Raw genomic sequence first — 16,835 nt, forward strand, 5'->3', positions numbered from 1 at the left:
TAAATCATGGGAAAATCAACATGAAAAATAACGTTAAAAAGAAATATATCATTTATATCGAGAAACAACATTAACAACCTCATAAGGAAAACCATGATTATGTTGAAAAAAAAGGCATAAACAAAAAAGGAAAACGAAGCATTCAAAGTGAACGATACCAATGAAAGAGAACCTTTCACAGTATCTGAACGCCTCAAAGTAAAAAAAAATTGAGGAGGTATAATTGAATCTCAATGATAAGATCTTGTAATAACGTAATTCATATTGAAATTATTGGTATTTTTATTCTTTTTTTTTAAATTTATATTCTTTTTGAAATATTTTTTAGTCACTATCCTTGATTAATTGAAAAAGAAGAAGAAGAAAAAGAAAAAGAAAAAGGTTTCATGAAAAATTTTTATTTTTGGTGATGCCTGAACTTTATTTTTATAGTGTTTTACGTTAAACTTTGGCGTGCCCATTTTTCAGAAATCAACTCTTTAGGGCTACCACTGCTTTCAACAGTATCACATCTATATGAACGAATACCAAGAAGCAAATTTACTATAGAGATTCTATGATTAACTGTAATGACGCACAGATATAATATAATATAATACTATAATATTAAACATGAATTCAAAATGATGATGATAAAAAAAAAGTTATGTAGAAATACACTTGAACCCCTTTTTTTTTGAAATTTTTTTTATATATATATATATTTTATATTTATTATTTTCTTTTAATTAAAGTGGATTTGTATAAAATGGCATCCTCATTATTAAAAAGAAATCACTCTTCTCCTTATCGATAATATACATCATTAAACCTTTACTTGGTTGTTGTTGTTGTTATTCTTTTCTTGTTTCTTCTTCTTGGAACTTCTCTGTTTACCAGTTGGAAGCAGCAGCATCTTCAGCAGCTGGGGTAGCACCAGAATCAGCCCAATCAACATCTTCAGTTTCACCAGTCCATTCAGTTTCAGCTTCAGCAACTGGGGCTTCTTCAACTTCTTCAGTCTTAGCTTCTTCAGCAGCATTTTGTTCAACTTCTTCTGGGTCTCTGTAGAAGTACAAATCTGGCATAACTGACCATTCGGTAGTTCTGTCTGGAATAATACCTCTTAATCTCAAGACTTCTCTGGCAATTAACCACCAGATTAAACCAATAGAGTGTTTACCTTTGTTGTTACATGGAATGGCAACATCAACGTATTCAGATGGAGAGTCCATGTCAGTCAAAGCAATAACTGGAATGTTAACATAAGAAGATTCTTTGATGGCTTGAGCATCGGTTCTTGGGTCAGTAACAATAACTAATCTTGGTTCTTTGAAAGAACGAGTGATATAATTGGTAAAGTTACCTGGAGTGAATCTACCAGCAATGGCAGTAGCACCAGTGTGAGCAGCAAATTTCAAAACAGCTCTTTGACCAAAAGTTCTTGAAGAACAAACAGCAACATCAGAAGCGTTTGGAACGGCAGCAATGATTCTGGCAGCCAAAACAATTTTTTCCCAAGTTTTACCAATGTTGATGATGTTCATACCATCTGGTCTGGTTTTGTAAACATATGGTTTGTTGTGAACCTAAAAAATGAAGGATTGTTAGTAAACGATATTCCATAATAAAGGAGTATTTAGATGGGCATCAAGGAAAAAACAGGGAAGTCGATTCTTGCAAAGTTAATGATTACTCTATCATGTTGAGTCTGATTTGATATTCCAATTCGTTGAACCTAGTATATATACCATATAATTTCCAAATCTGATCTCTTACATTCCCCAATTCATTGCTAACATTGTATTATAGGTATCCTCTCAAAAATAAATAAACTAAGCTGAATATCTATCTCTAGTCTCTGATTAAACTGTTTTCTCTTTCTCTTCCCTTTCCTTAATGGTCTTTCCCTCTCCCAATACTTAAAAATGTTGTTGAACATACTTGAACGTTCTTAGCACCCAAGTGGACGTTGGCAGCTAATAACAATTTAGCGTCTTCTGGAGTTAAGTCAAATGAAGCTGGTAATGACATGTTCTCTATTATATGCTTGTTGATATTGGGTTAAACAAAAATCTAAGTACGTGAAAACTTGAAAAAATTTCAAAATTCTTTTTTCTTTTCTTCCTTTGGTGTGTGAGTAGTGTACCCAGTGAGAGAGTGTGTGGACTGAACCTTCGTAGTAAGTAAAATTTGACTACATAAACAGAAAAATTTGTATGGGAGCTTTACCATACAAATTTGTTAGTGCGCCAAACAAAGCAAAGAAAAAAAAAAATTATTTGGTGCGCATAGTTAATATTAGATAGATCTCAACATTCAATACAATCAATATATACAGTACGTTATAGGGTTAAAGCCCTAAAAAGTTGTACATGCACGTGTACAACACAAAGAATAAAGCTACTACCATATGCAATATTTTACCACACATAATTTACTATACACCAGAAGTAAGCGTTATAAGCAATATCTGATAGTATGTTGAAGTAAAACAAACTTAGAATAGAATCTTCGTTTCGCTTATATAACCTTTGTTTTTGCAATTACAAATATAGCCAGTGAGGTTTATTTGATTAGTAAGGTCAACACCCCCTAGGCACACATTATCTCTTGATAAACTAAAAACAGAATTGTACTAGGTGAGTGTATGTGGTAATATCCAAAGGATGTTAGTGCCTTTGTTACAGTTAATTGCTGTTGAGGATAAGCATTTATGGATTGTTTTCTGTGTGTATACGAATATGCGGAGATAGTAGATCTGGGAAAATGAGAATATCCACAGCAATAAACAATCCCGCTCTGATTTGTAACTCTTCATTTTTTTTTTTTTTTTGATGCCGCACCCAATTGATAAGCTTAGATATAGAATTCTCGTAATATCAAATACAAACTCTTGCTAAAAGTACTCTAGCAGTAATGTTGTCATTTTACTTAATCAACCACAATTAATTCACATTTAGAACACTTGTTTTAGACCACACCACTCGATCTGTCCCTCTTTTTTTTATTATTATTTATAGAAGACTGGTATTCTTAGCTTTTTTTTTTGTTTTTCTTTGTTTATAACAAATTGTCCAGCTCCCTATGACATCAGTGGAACCAGATATTGAAAGTGAGGCATTATTAGAAACGGCAGCCAATGATGCCTATCAAGCAATCGTCGAAGAAGAAGAACTGGATAACTCATCACAAGATGAGGACGTTGTTTGGTTAAGAGAACAAATTGAAAACAATAAAGCAATCTCATGGATCAATCGTCCGTCAGTTTATATTCTTGGATTAGTGATTTGTATTTTCATGATTGCCTTAGCTTCTACTATAGGAGTTAAGCAAATTATCCTTTTTAAATTAGCTTGTAATACAGTAGCTAATTCTAAAGGTTATTGTGATCCTATTGATACTCAAGTATTAGTTTCTTCATATGAAATGTATTCTATGGTTGGTGGTACTTTAGTTTCCTTAATCCCTGTGGCTAAAGCTGGAGAATTAAGTGATATATATGGTAGGAAACCTTTTTTCATTGCCATGTTTGTATCGGCAACAACATCTCATTTATGTTCATATCTTATATTCCATCATTATAATACTTTCCCATTTAAATCATTATTAGCAGCACAATGGATTTCTTCAATGTGTGGAGGGACGATTATGGTACCTGCATTAATTGGATCATATATTTCTGATATTGTGGAATCTCAAGGAAGAATTTATGCCTTGGGTTTAGGAATGTCATCACTTTTCATTGGTCAATCATTAGGACCAATATTTGGTAATTGGATAAGTTCAATAGGTAAACATTTAAATCAAGAACCAGAAACTATTATTATTAGGGCTATTACTAGTTCATCATCTATTCTTCCTAGTGAATTTTTCTTATTGAAAATAGAAATCATTATTGATATAATTATTTGTATTTATGTCATTACATTATTCCCAGAATCAAGAAATGCCAAAGCTCGAGCAAAATCAAGAGCCAATTCAATAGCTTCTTCTAATTCAAGCGCAAGAGGTGTTGTTGCTTTTAGTGGTGGTGGTGGTGGTGATGCTGCTGATCAATTACAAGAATTAAATAACCAACAATTGACTACAACAAGAAGTAAATTGAGTATTTTTTTCAATATTTTCTCCCCTTTGGTCATATTAACTTATCCTAATAGTTTAATCAATGAAAATAGTAAACATCGGGCGTCACAATATAGATTTGTTGTTATATCATTGATTATATCTCAATGTATCAATATGATGACGATAATGACTCTTGGTCAAATTTTAATCCAATATGGGATATTTGTATTTGATTGGTCTAGTCAAGATGTTGGTAATTTATTAACTGTTTTAGCATCAACAAGAGCTATTATATTGATTGTTATATTACCAATTTTCCAAAATAAAATCCTTAAAAAAATTTTCAAATTTAAAGTATTGAAAAAACAATTAGATATGATTGATTATTCATTAATGTTAATTGGATATCTGGTAGATTTTATTTTTTTGATATTATTAGTATATACTAAATCAACTACTCAAGTATTAACTTTAGGAGCATTTTATTCAGTTGGTTCAATAGCCCATCCAACAACTCAATCAACATTATTGAAATTTTATCCAACTTCGAAGACTGGAGTGGTGTTTGGTGCTAATACTTTATTACATAATATAGTTGGAGTCGTAGCACCAGTTATGATTATGAATTTTTATTCTAAAACTTTGAAGAATGGTTGGCCTGGAGCAGTATTTGTTTTATATTCTTTATTGGTATCGATTATCATTATTCTTGTTGTTGTTAGTAAACGAGTATTGAAATTAGATGTCAATACTACTGATGAAAGATTGATTCGAAGTAATTCTTCAGTTTCATTAGCAAGATCCTAATGCATTATAGAAATGTATATTATTGTTTGACAAATTTCCAAATATTTATAGTTTCACTATATTCTTGTGGTAACATTAAATAATGAAATTTTAAATTATTATCATATTTAATTTTAACAATTTGTCCTAATAAAAATTTCCACAATATTGAATCACGGAAATTTTTTGCTCCTCTAAATAATTTTATAAAATTAATGAAAATCTCTTGATAAGTTAATGATTTATTAGATAATTTTAAAATTGTCATTCCTTGATAAAATCTTATAAATTCAAATTTAATCCCACCTTGTAATCTTTTAGAATTTTTCAATTTTAACAATATAACAAATAATGGAATAAAACAAATTATAATTTGTAAATTTTCTAATAAATTAAATGACATTAAAATTAATAAATGCATAATGAAAAATACAAGATAAAATGCAAATACCGTCGGTAATAAAAAAATCATCATCATAAATAATAATGTCCCCAATAATAATTGATCAATTTCAAAATTAGAATTATCATTAGCACAGTTGGTGTTACTATCAAGTTCATAATTATTTAAATTATCAATTCTATTTCTTAAAACATTATATTTTTTACCACGAAATAATTGAAATAATGATTTGATGATTTCTAATTGACGTCGATATATTTTAGCTGAACAATAATAAAATCCATAAATATGTAACGTGATTAAATTAATCCCATCAATTAAAAAACTCAATAAAAATGAACAACCTCCATAATAACATAATACTTTAAGTATTTTGTCGATCAATAAAATATAATTGAAAGAATCACTGCTATTTCTATCAAGTTTCATGACAATAGTTTGACAAAATCCAATTGTCCAAATATATAAATCTCCTAAAAATTTCCCTAAATCAGTATTCAATTTAAACCCTGCAGGATTTTCCGTTGATATCCAAGTAATCAATTTCATTAATTCCATAAATAAATATTTTTCCATAATTGTCAATCGAATAAATTTAATAATTGATTCGAAATTATCCATTATCACATGATATAATGTCACGCCTATTAAAATATCATTGAAAATTAACCAAATTGAATTATATAAATTAATATAATTAGAATTATTAATATTTAAATTATCATTAAATATAGGTAATTTTAAAGAATTTTCCGAATATAAAATATTTTTATCATAATAATAACATAAAAATTGAGTTGGGAAATAATTAAATTGTTTTAATCGTAAGTCTAATTGACGGAAAACTCGAGATATCCCCACTAAACTTAATCCATCATAATCTGATTTCAAATTTAAAACTTTATAATTGATAATTGTTATCAATATTATTAACAATTTTTGAATAAATATAATTATTGGGATAATGATGTTTTGAATAATGAAAAAATTGAATTTTTGGGGGGTTAATGCACTAAATGACCGATTTGAATGGAATCGTTTATATAATAATCGATTTCGATATAAATGATTGATTTTATCAAGCACTAAATCATCCGATATGAAACTTTGATTCTTATTAGTGGCGTGGAGTTTTTGATATTCAAATTGTTTTAGTTTGTCAAATAATGGATAATCTTGACATTTTTCTAGTCTTGGTCCCATAGATTGTAATAATATTGGTGTTATTGAAAAATATTCTAAATTTTGAAAATTAGGAGGATCAAAATAAATTAAATATGAAGTTTGATGTTGATTTATTAATAATTGATTGACATTGTCATAAATCAAATGTAAATCATAATAATTATCACCTTCTTCCTGTTTTGGTGTCTTCTTGTTATGGTTATGGGTTCCAATTATTGTCAAATCTGATAATTCAGGAGGTAGTTTCAAATCCTTGTCATTAAATACTAAACTGAAGACAATATAAATATTATTCAATTTATAACCTAACCAATAACCCTGATCTTGATAATGAGTTTTCAAATCATTAGGAAAATATATTTGTAGTGGATGGGCGGATTGAGTAGAATTCATTGGCTGAATAACTATCACGACGTAAATATTGTGAACTATTATTTAGATTCTTATAAAATGTTTCACGATTAAGTAATTTAGTTGTTTGATTAATGTTAGGACTATTAGATGAAGATGAATGTGAATGTGAAGGTTCAATCTTTGCTGTCTTGATGGTTATAAAGGGATATCTGTTAATGAATAATGTTTCCACAAGGTATATAATAACGGCATATATGACCAAAAGAATGAATAATACCAAGAACAATCGTAGTAGTATGGAATCTTCAATAAATGTAAAAGCTATATATTCCATATGAAGCTATATCATTGGGTTGATAAATTGGAGAGAGGGTTTACCTGATGATGAGGATAGTTTTGCAAATGGGTTGTCCGTATTTAAAAACAGCCACGCCTAATGAAAAAAAAAAAAAAAAAATAACCCGAGAAGACACGCACACATATTATCTACGTCGTGCAAATTGATCAATCGTGTTATTCTTTTACACGAACAACCTGTTGTTGCAACCATAGCATTGACAACCAATGTTACGGCCAATCTGTAAGAGAATTACTCTAAACAAGTTAAACCTAGATAGTTAGCCAGGTAGTAATCTCTCCATCTATAAGTGTATGTCTAAATTAAACTTTGAGAAATAAATGCCTTGCACTGTTGCTGCTACTGATTTGGGTCAGATTATGCCACTCGGTGGCGATGTCTCAGTAACCTTAATGATAAGACTATCCTGTCAACTAATACAAGGTTTATTAATCAAATATAAACCTATGACGTAAATTGACTATCCTACAAAGGTAGAGCACACGACCTTAATTGAAACAGAACTACAACAACAACAAGAGTGATCTAATTGGGATCGAATAACCACTTTTTGTGTATAGTAAATGTCGATCAAATTCTTTACCAAGTCTAGCGGTTAAAGCGACAATTTCCAATTTATACCAAAAAATCAATGAAAACTTTCATCATATAAACAAGAATTAAATGGGTAACGTCCTCAGTGACTTAAATGTGCCTTACAAGCCTTGGGATAGGTTTTCATTCATAGTTTTTAACTTTTACAAGGGTATTCAATAAAGACTATATCTAGTTGTTGATTTAGTTTTGTGTTGTGTGACATGTTGCAGTTGCTTTAGTCTGTTTTTTTTGTATTTGTTTCATTGCATCGGATTTAATCAAAAATTATAATAATAAATTACTATACGATGATGATGATGATGATTGCTGGAATTCTGTTTTTCCAAGAAAAAACTTAATGTTTATGTAGTATTGCTATAGGTTTTCGTTGATAAGGGGGGGGAAGTAATTCTCTAACTCTACAACAACTTATACTATTGATACTAGTCCTTATTCAACAGTTAATTGAATGATAGACCCTGGAATCCCATTATATAATGGCATTCCAGGACAAAATAAGTTTGGGCGGATAAAAATATAATTGTGGTTTATTGCGCGTCGTTTCATTTTAGTTACTTTGTGATTGTGGTTGGACCACTGCTGCTGAAGAAGAAGAAAGAAAAAAAATATCTCAAATTAGCACAATTTACACGACCAATTTAAATTTAACTAAAAAATTTGTATGTCACGTTTCTCTTCTTATTTATTATTAAACTTCCTTCCTTCACTTTTTTACCACCCACCAATACCCACTCACTCATTCAGCAGAAAATTATATATAAATTTAGTGTTTGCCATTTTCAATTTTTATTACCAACCGTTGTCCCATTTTTTTTTTTTTACTTTCCTTCTTTACTATCTATTTATATACTAAAGTTTATCACATTTACAGTCATTTTAGTTTTATTTTTTAAGATTTAGAAAAGGAATCAATCTTTATTTATTTCATTACTAGTTATTTATTCCGCACATTTATATATATATATATTGATTTGAAATCCCTTTCTCATCCCTCATCCTACCTTACCCTACTCCCTTTCCCAAATTTACCCAACCATTTTTTATTTTTAATTTCAAGTATGTTTCCATGTTTTTTAGTTTCTACTCATTTCCCTTTTCAGGTTGTTTGAAATGTTGACGAATTTGCAACAGAAAAGTATAATAAGAATCAAGAGTTGACAGATTTATTTTACACGGGTTTGGAAGATAAGTTTGCATTGTTCTAATTGTTTGTGTTATTTTCTTTTTTTTTTTCATCGTTGACTGTGCAAACTCCACTAAATTCCAGATTGTTTAATAAATATCGTCAATCAACTATTGATAGCTCATCAAACAAGATTCTTTTTTTTTGCGGGTGGAAGTGGAAATTTGAATAACTCGTTCTGGTTTATACTAACATCTTTCTTTCTCTCTTTTGTCTAGTAAACTAATTTATTTTTCCTACAAACGTTACTTATATTAGATTATAATCTATTTAATTTTATCCCATTTATGTCCAAAAATAAACTATCTTCACTAGGTAATTATGCTACTACTACTACTGCCACCTCATCCATAAGTAGCAATACTTCTATTGCTAAGATTATTTTTGTTTTTTCAAACATTCTTAAATTAGTACAATCAATCCCCATTGGCCATATTAGTCATGGTGGCGATTATTCTACTGAAACCAAGAGACCAGTATTAACTCCTGAAGAATTTTATATCAATTTATTTACTTCGATTTTTCTTGTTTTAGCTGGTGGTGTATTTGCTGGTTTAACTCTTGGGTTAATGGGACAAGATGAAGTTTATTTAAAAGTTATTGCTCATAGTGGTGATTCAACTGAACGTAAACATGCTAAAAAAGTTTTACAATTGATCGGTAGAGGTAAACATTGGGTATTAGTTACGTTATTATTATCTAATGTCATTACCAATGAAACTTTACCTATTGTGTTGGATCGTTGTCTCGGTGGTGGTTGGCCTGCAGTTGTAACATCTACAGTGTCTATTGTTATTTTCGGTGAAATAATACCGCAATCCATTTGTGTTAGATATGGATTACAAGTTGGGTCATTATTTGCTCCATTTGTATTGGTTTTGATGTATATTATGTATCCGGTGGCTTACCCATGTGCCATGTTATTGGATCATATTCTTGGTGAAGATCATGGTACGGTTTATAAGAAATCGGGATTGAAAACTTTGGTTACTTTACATAAAACCATGGGGGTGGAAAGATTGAATCAAGATGAAGTCACCATTATTAGTGCTGTTTTGGATTTAAAAGAAAAACCTGTTAGTTCAATTATGACACCAATGGATAGAGTTTTCACTATGAGTGCTGATGCTTTATTGGATGAAAAAACCGTGGAAGAAATTTTTAATGCCGGGTTTTCTCGTATTCCAATTCATTTACCTAATGAACCAACCAATTTTATTGGGATGTTGTTAGTACGTGTTTTAATCAGTTATGATCCAGAGGATGCATTACCAGTTGCTTCATTCCCATTGGCAACTTTACCAGAAACTGGATTAGATACATCATGTTTGAATATTTTAAATTATTTTCAAGAAGGTAAATCTCATATGATTGTTGTTAGTGAAAACCCAGGGGAACCAACTGGTGCAGTTGGTGTTTTAACTTTAGAAGATGTCATTGAAGAATTGATTGGTGAAGAAATTGTTGATGAATCTGATGTTTATATTGATATTAATAAAAATATTAAAAGAAAACATCCTGGACCTTTGGCTAAAAGAAATTTGACGTCTTATTTACATACCTTATATCAAAGAAATTCTTCAAGTAATCCAAATTCAAAAAGAAATTCGATTGATTCATCAGTTCAACGAAATGGAAATGGTGGAAGAATTTCACCACCTTTGGATATTAGTGAAAGATTAAGACAAGGTTCTGAATCGAGTCAAATAACATACACAACAAATAATAATAACACCAAAAACCGTAAACAAGATCAAAATGAAGTGACAACAACTGCTGGTGTTGGAACTGGATCTGGGTTACCTGCATCTAAATGGAAACCTAAGAATCCTGCTTCAAATCCATTAGAAACGAAAAAGAAATTTGTTACCATTAAAAGACCTGATCAAGATAAAATAGAGTCGATGAAAAAAATCACTTCTCCTAAATTAGTGCCGACACAAGTTGGAACCATTTATTCTACTGAAAAGGGGGCATTAGAAGAAGCTCAAAGAAGATCATTAGATGAAAGAGAACATGGTCCTAAATTTTTGATGCCAATGGAAAGCGAAGGTGATGTATCAGAAATTAATAATAATAATAATCCACAAAGCTATCATGGTGAAAATGGTTCTCATCATCATATTGATATTCCAATGAACGGTAATGCTAGCCATACTAATCAATCAAATGGTAGTGAGAATATTGATATACCGATTCCAGAATATCAAGAATCAAGATCTTATAAGACAGGAGGTATTGTTGAATCAGTTGTTAATGTTCAAGGGGTTCTGAAAGTTATTATTGAGAATGTTACTGATGTTGATGATGATGATGAAGTTCATGGTGAAGATGAAATTGCCTTAGCTATTGAAAATTTGGCATCAAATGATAAGAAACACAAATCGAAGAAATCTAAAAAACTGAAAAAGAAACTGAAAAAATCACCAAGTTCTACTTTGAAATCAGTTACTACTAGTTTAGAATTAGGAGACGATGATGATGAAACTGATGAACAAACTCAATCATTACTTCATAGTGGTAATGGTAGTAGAAATTCTTCAATTGGAAGTAATAATAGCAGCAAATAGGAGAGGTGGTCAGGTCTGCTAATAGCATGATTGTCGATATATTTTTTCTCATCTTACATACCAAGATTTAAGTATTAATAGGTTTTTTTTTTTTTTTTTGTTTGTAAATGTTTGTCTTTTTTGTTTAATTGTTGTGTGTTTTTGTACTATTGTTTTCAGAATATATAATTATTTAACTGCTTTTATAATATAATTCGTTATTATTCCAAACAAGCAATTTCGATGTAAAGAATATTAACAAGAGATTGATTGGAACACCTTAAAAGTTAGTCCTCCTCATAAACCAAGAATATTTCTGTGTAAGAAACTTTAATTATGATGCAATTATGGCTAACCTGGTGACAGCGATGACAGAACAACCGATAAAAGAGTGTTGGTTTATCGTCTTTTGATTTATGTCAAACTTCTGACATCAAAAAACAGTATTGTGTCATCATTACTAGTTCTACCTACAACAACCTGCCAGTTTTGTCATGACGAAAGAAAATGAAAAAGGCGCTTTTAGTTTGTCTACAAAAAAAAGATCCCACCCCCTTTCTTTCAGCAACGCTTGAAATGAATTGAATAAGTAAACGTGGGAGCCTGAGTTCTTAAATAAAAAACTTAGCTAATTGTAATACTAAGTTTGGTTTTGGGGTTCAACCACAACTCTTAGTTAATCAAATGTATAACAAGTGTTTCATAATCAAGAGTGTATTCGACAAATTCTTTTAAGAGAAGATAGATTATTGGATGAACGGATGTAGGGCAATAATATAAATTTCCAACTTTATTGGTTATAGGCAACTAATTATAACAATGCAAGGAATGTTGCTAGTAGTTACTCCTATTGTTAGTCATCAAAGACACAGTAACCGTCAAAATGTAGGTGTCTTTTTTTTTTTTATTCCCGTTTGTTCCCACCCCGCCACCCCACACCAAGCTGAAAAGATGGCCTTGTACCAGTTCTCATTGCTTCGCCCCAATTCTTGTTTTTCCTCTGCCCTGAAAAATATTCTTCCACCGCCACTTCCACCATCTGTTTTTTTTTCCGAGTTTGGAAATTACTTGCATTGGAACGAACGAAAAAAAAAGAGACAAATTTTCTTCTTCTTCAACTTCTTTCCAACATTACACTACTAATAATAATTTTTATTCAACGAATTTCGTTTCTAGAAAATAACTAACATACACACACTTACAAGAACCTATTATTATTACTTGGAATTATAATTAGTATTAACAAATTGTATTTCATTCATTCATTCATTCATATACTTAATAGTTTCAATCTTATAGGGATAATCATTAGTTTATACACACCCACCCACATACATACATACATACATAGGATACATTTTTCCTATGGATCGAGATTTATTTCCCACATGCCTTTCAAAAATATATTCACATCTTCTTCTTCATCATCTTCATTGAATGAAGATAATCCCATTAAATCAACTACATCCCATCGAACAATTCTTAAACAAAGAGACACTTCTTCATTACTGGCATCACCTCAATCAACAACATCTTCTTCTAGACATAATCCTATTATAGGTGGTAATCATAATCCTAACCACTCTCGAAATAGCAACAATAACAATAACAGCAACAATACAGACAATCCCATGTATATTACTCCTAGTATAAATAGTAATATGAGTCAATCAAGTCTAAGTACTGCTGGCACTACTGGTACTACTCATTCACCAACTTCAATGAAAACCCATCGTGGTCCTTCATTAAAAAGATTCTTTAAAAAATTCAAACCACGTGACCACCATGATAAATCATCACTGTCATTTCTTCATCAACATCATTTTGAAAAACAAAAACATTTTGGTGCTGGTAAACCGGCACCAATTAATTCTTCTAATGCCACTAATTTATTTGCTAAATACGGTTCACCAGGGAAATTATTAGGTACAGGAGCTAGTGGATCAGTCAATTTATTAACATCTAAAAATGATCCTACCAAGATATATGCTGTTAAAAAATTCCGAGCTCGAATGACTAATGAACAAGAATCTGATTATAAAATTAAAGTAGCTAATGAATTTAAAGTAGGTGAAGTATTACAACATGAAAATATTATTAGAACTTTTGAATTAATTAAAGATTATTCAAATACTACCAAACAAATAACTGATCCTGATTATTATATAATTATGGAATATTGTCAATATGATTTTTTCAATTTAGTAATGAGTGGATTAATGGAACATAATGAAATATATTGTTATTTTAAACAAATTATTAATGGAGTAGCATATTTACATTCTAAAGGATTAGCTCATCGTGATTTAAAATTAGATAATTGTGTGGTTAATAAATTTGGTATATTAAAATTAATTGATTTTGGTTCAGCAGTTCAATTTCGTAAAGAAATTCCTAAAGGATATTATATAACTTCTGATGATATTATGTTAGCTCCTAATTATAAATTGATTCGTGCTAGAGGAGTTGTTGGATCTGATCCTTATTTATCACCAGAAGTATTTGAACCTTTAGGAGTTGGTTATGATCCTCGTGGTGCTGATGTATGGTCAATTGCTATAATTTATTGTTGTATGATTTTGAAAAGATTCCCTTGGAAATTACCGAAATTATCTGATCCTTCATATCGATCATTCGCTGGTCCTCAATTAAATAACCAACACTCTCACTCTCACCATCACCATAACAATGCTAATGCTAATACTAATAGTAATAGTAATAGTAACGATATCAATGGTGGATTAGCCAATGATATTAATGGATTATCAATAAATAACAACCAACCTATTAACGACCACGATAGACATACAAATTATCAATCATTAGTTGGTCCTGAACGATTATTAAGATTATTACCAATAGAATCCCGAGAATTAATTAAAAATATGTTAATATTAGATCCCAAAAAAAGATATTATATGCCTGATGTCATTAAAGATCCATTTGTGGAATCAATTCATCATTGTTATACATTAGTTGATGTAGATCAAGTTATTCCTAGTCAAGATCATGTTCATCATTTAGTCACTGAAGAAGATTTAAATAAATTAACTCAAGAAAGAGAAAGAGTTAAACGATTAAAAGATGCTGGAATGGCATGAATAAGGGGGGGTAAGAGATAAAGTTAGTTTATATAGAAGGAAAAGGAGGAGGAGGAGGCAAAAAGTGTTATTAGTAAAGCATGTATGATATTGATTATTGTAATTATTAGATACAATTCAATACACATTCAACTCATTCGTTGTTTGATTCAAAAATGTTTAAATTGTAAGATTTCAATAGCGTAATTAATTAGTCAATCTCTATTTGATTTTGTTTAAAAGTTTGTGGCAAAAAAGAGCAAAAAGCTAAACAAAGCAAAAAAAAAAACAAAAAAAATAAATACTAAATAACAATTTAAACAAATCATTAAAGTAAAGTAAAGTAAAGACCAATTCCATATTATCCATTTATTTATCAGTTCTATCATCATGTCTGATGTTAAACAACTACTACCGCAATGGATTTATATTATATCATTTTATTCTTCTATAACATCAACAATTATTATTTTGTTATCGATTTATTTCCATTTACTCAATTATCGTAAACCATTTCAACAACGATTAATGATTAGAATTCAATTAATTGTTCCATTATTTGCTATATCATGTTATTCAATGTTAATTAATCAAATTTCACCATTTAATAAATTTTTATTAGAACCAATTCGTGAAGTTTATGAAGCATTTGTTATTTATACATTTTTTTCATTATTAACTGATATGTTAGGTGGTGAAAGACAAATAATTATTGTTACTAGTGGTAGAGAACCTATTAATCATCCTGGTATATTAAGATTTTTATTACCAAAATTAGATATATCTGATCCTCATACATTTTTAAATATAAAACGAGGAATATTACAATATGTTTGGTTAAAACCAATATTATGTATAACAATTATAATATTGGAAGTATTTGGATTATATAATGTTAATGATTTAAGTATTAAATCAATTTATTTTTGGTTAACTTTAATTTATAATGCTAGTGTTACATTATCTCTTTATTGTTTAGCAATTTTTTGGAAAATTTTATGGGATGATTTAAAACCATTTAAACCAGTTGGGAAATTTTTATGTGTTAAATTAATAATTTTTGCTAGTTATTGGCAAGGAATTATATTAGCAATTTTATCAGTATTAAAATTATTACCAAATGGAGATATTGCTGAAAATGATGGAGAAAATATTGGTATTGCTATACAAAATGCATTATTATGTATTGAATTAATTGGATTTTCTATTGGTCATTGGATTTCATTTAGTTATTATCCATTTACTATATCACAATTACCTTATGGAAGATTTCAATTTAAATATGCTTTGAAAGATTGTTTAGGTTTTAAAGATTTAATATCGGATTTTGGTTTAACTTTTTATGGTGATTATTATAAAGATTATAAACAATTTGATTCTGTAGAAGCTATGGTAGCTCATCCAGAATCAAAGGGAAGAATGAGTCGTATTCATCAAGGTTTAAGATATCATTATGATGGTAAACATAAACATTGGTTACCAGATAATCAATCAATAATTACCACCACCACCACCACCAACACCAACACCAACACCAACATCTCTCTTCTATCCCTGCAACAACAAGGACAAGGACAAACACTGATCAATTCAAATTCTATGAGTATTCCAAGTACTTCAGAAATTCATGCATTAGATAATTCTTCTTTATTATCAAATAATACTTCAATGAAAGGATTATATTCCGTATCATCACGTCGATCATCATCATTAGAAGAAAATTATTCACCATTACTTGACTCACAACAACAACAACAACAACAACAACAACAAAAATCATTATCATTATCATTATCCACAGAACAACAATATATACAGCCAATATCGATTCAAGAAATTATTGAAAATGATTTAGAATTTTCTAGTTATAATAATAATAATAATAATAATAATAATAATAATAATAATAATAATAATAATGGTGATGGTGATGATAATCTTATTGATTATTCAAATGAAGGATTTGATATTGATGAATTATTATATAATGAATCAATTAAACAAATTAATATTTATCGATTAGATGATGGAAAAATTAAAAAAATTTTAAATTATCCTATAGTTGATGAAGTTATTGATAGTCATGTTTATGGTTATAAAGTTCAAAAATTACGTCAACGACAAAAAATTCGTGATTTGAAATTGAAAAAGCAACAACAAAGAAGGTATAATAATAATGGTAGTAGTAGTACTAGTAATACTAGTGGTGGTGTTGGTGGTGGTGGTGATGGTTTATCTCCGATATTACAATCTAATGAAAGTTATCGATATGGAAGTATTGTTTAAAAAAAAA

At 29.5% G+C, this 16,835-nt stretch overlaps 6 protein-coding genes across 6 annotated transcripts; 4 read left to right on the plus strand and 2 right to left on the minus strand. All coding sequences in view use genetic code 12, as the record gives it.

Moving 5' to 3' along the window:
• Nucleotides 1–872: 872 nt before the first annotated feature.
• On the minus strand, nt 873–2,013 carry YST1 (40S ribosomal protein S0; the record flags this gene model as incomplete). The annotated part of the gene is made up of 2 exons (XM_002419397.1): nt 873–1,568; nt 1,924–2,013. 2 exons carry the CDS (start codon nt 2,011–2,013, stop codon nt 873–875), a joined length of 786 nt encoding a protein of 261 aa, XP_002419442.1.
• Nucleotides 2,014–3,066: 1,053 nt separating this feature from the next.
• CD36_85360 (uncharacterized membrane protein yjl163c homologue, putative) lies at nt 3,067–4,854 on the plus strand (the record flags this gene model as incomplete). The annotated part of the gene is made up of 1 exon (XM_002419398.1): nt 3,067–4,854. The coding sequence occupies one exon, from the start codon at nt 3,067–3,069 to the stop codon at nt 4,852–4,854; it is 1,788 nt and encodes a 595-aa protein (XP_002419443.1).
• Nucleotides 4,855–4,873: 19 nt separating this feature from the next.
• On the minus strand, nt 4,874–6,814 carry CD36_85370 (phosphatidylinositol N-acetylglucosaminyltransferase subunit, putative; the record flags this gene model as incomplete). The annotated part of the gene is made up of 1 exon (XM_002419399.1): nt 4,874–6,814. One exon carries the CDS (start codon nt 6,812–6,814, stop codon nt 4,874–4,876), a length of 1,941 nt encoding a protein of 646 aa, XP_002419444.1.
• Nucleotides 6,815–9,200: 2,386 nt separating this feature from the next.
• CD36_85390 (hemolysin, putative) lies at nt 9,201–11,483 on the plus strand (the record flags this gene model as incomplete). Its single annotated transcript, XM_002419400.1, has 1 exon — nt 9,201–11,483. The coding sequence occupies one exon, from the start codon at nt 9,201–9,203 to the stop codon at nt 11,481–11,483; it is 2,283 nt and encodes a 760-aa protein (XP_002419445.1).
• A 1,367-nt stretch (nt 11,484–12,850) lies between these two features.
• Nucleotides 12,851–14,563, plus strand: CD36_85410 (serine/threonine-protein kinase, putative; the record flags this gene model as incomplete). The annotated part of the gene is made up of 1 exon (XM_002419401.1): nt 12,851–14,563. One exon carries the CDS (start codon nt 12,851–12,853, stop codon nt 14,561–14,563), a length of 1,713 nt encoding a protein of 570 aa, XP_002419446.1.
• Nucleotides 14,564–14,932: 369 nt separating this feature from the next.
• Nucleotides 14,933–16,828, plus strand: CD36_85420 (uncharacterized protein ykr051w homologue, putative; the record flags this gene model as incomplete). The annotated part of the gene is made up of 1 exon (XM_002419402.1): nt 14,933–16,828. One exon carries the CDS (start codon nt 14,933–14,935, stop codon nt 16,826–16,828), a length of 1,896 nt encoding a protein of 631 aa, XP_002419447.1.
• Nucleotides 16,829–16,835: the final 7 nt, after the last annotated feature.

Source organism: Candida dubliniensis, chromosome 3 (assembly GCF_000026945.1).
Source record: "Candida dubliniensis CD36 chromosome 3, complete sequence".
NCBI lineage: Eukaryota > Fungi > Ascomycota > Pichiomycetes > Serinales > Debaryomycetaceae > Candida > Candida dubliniensis.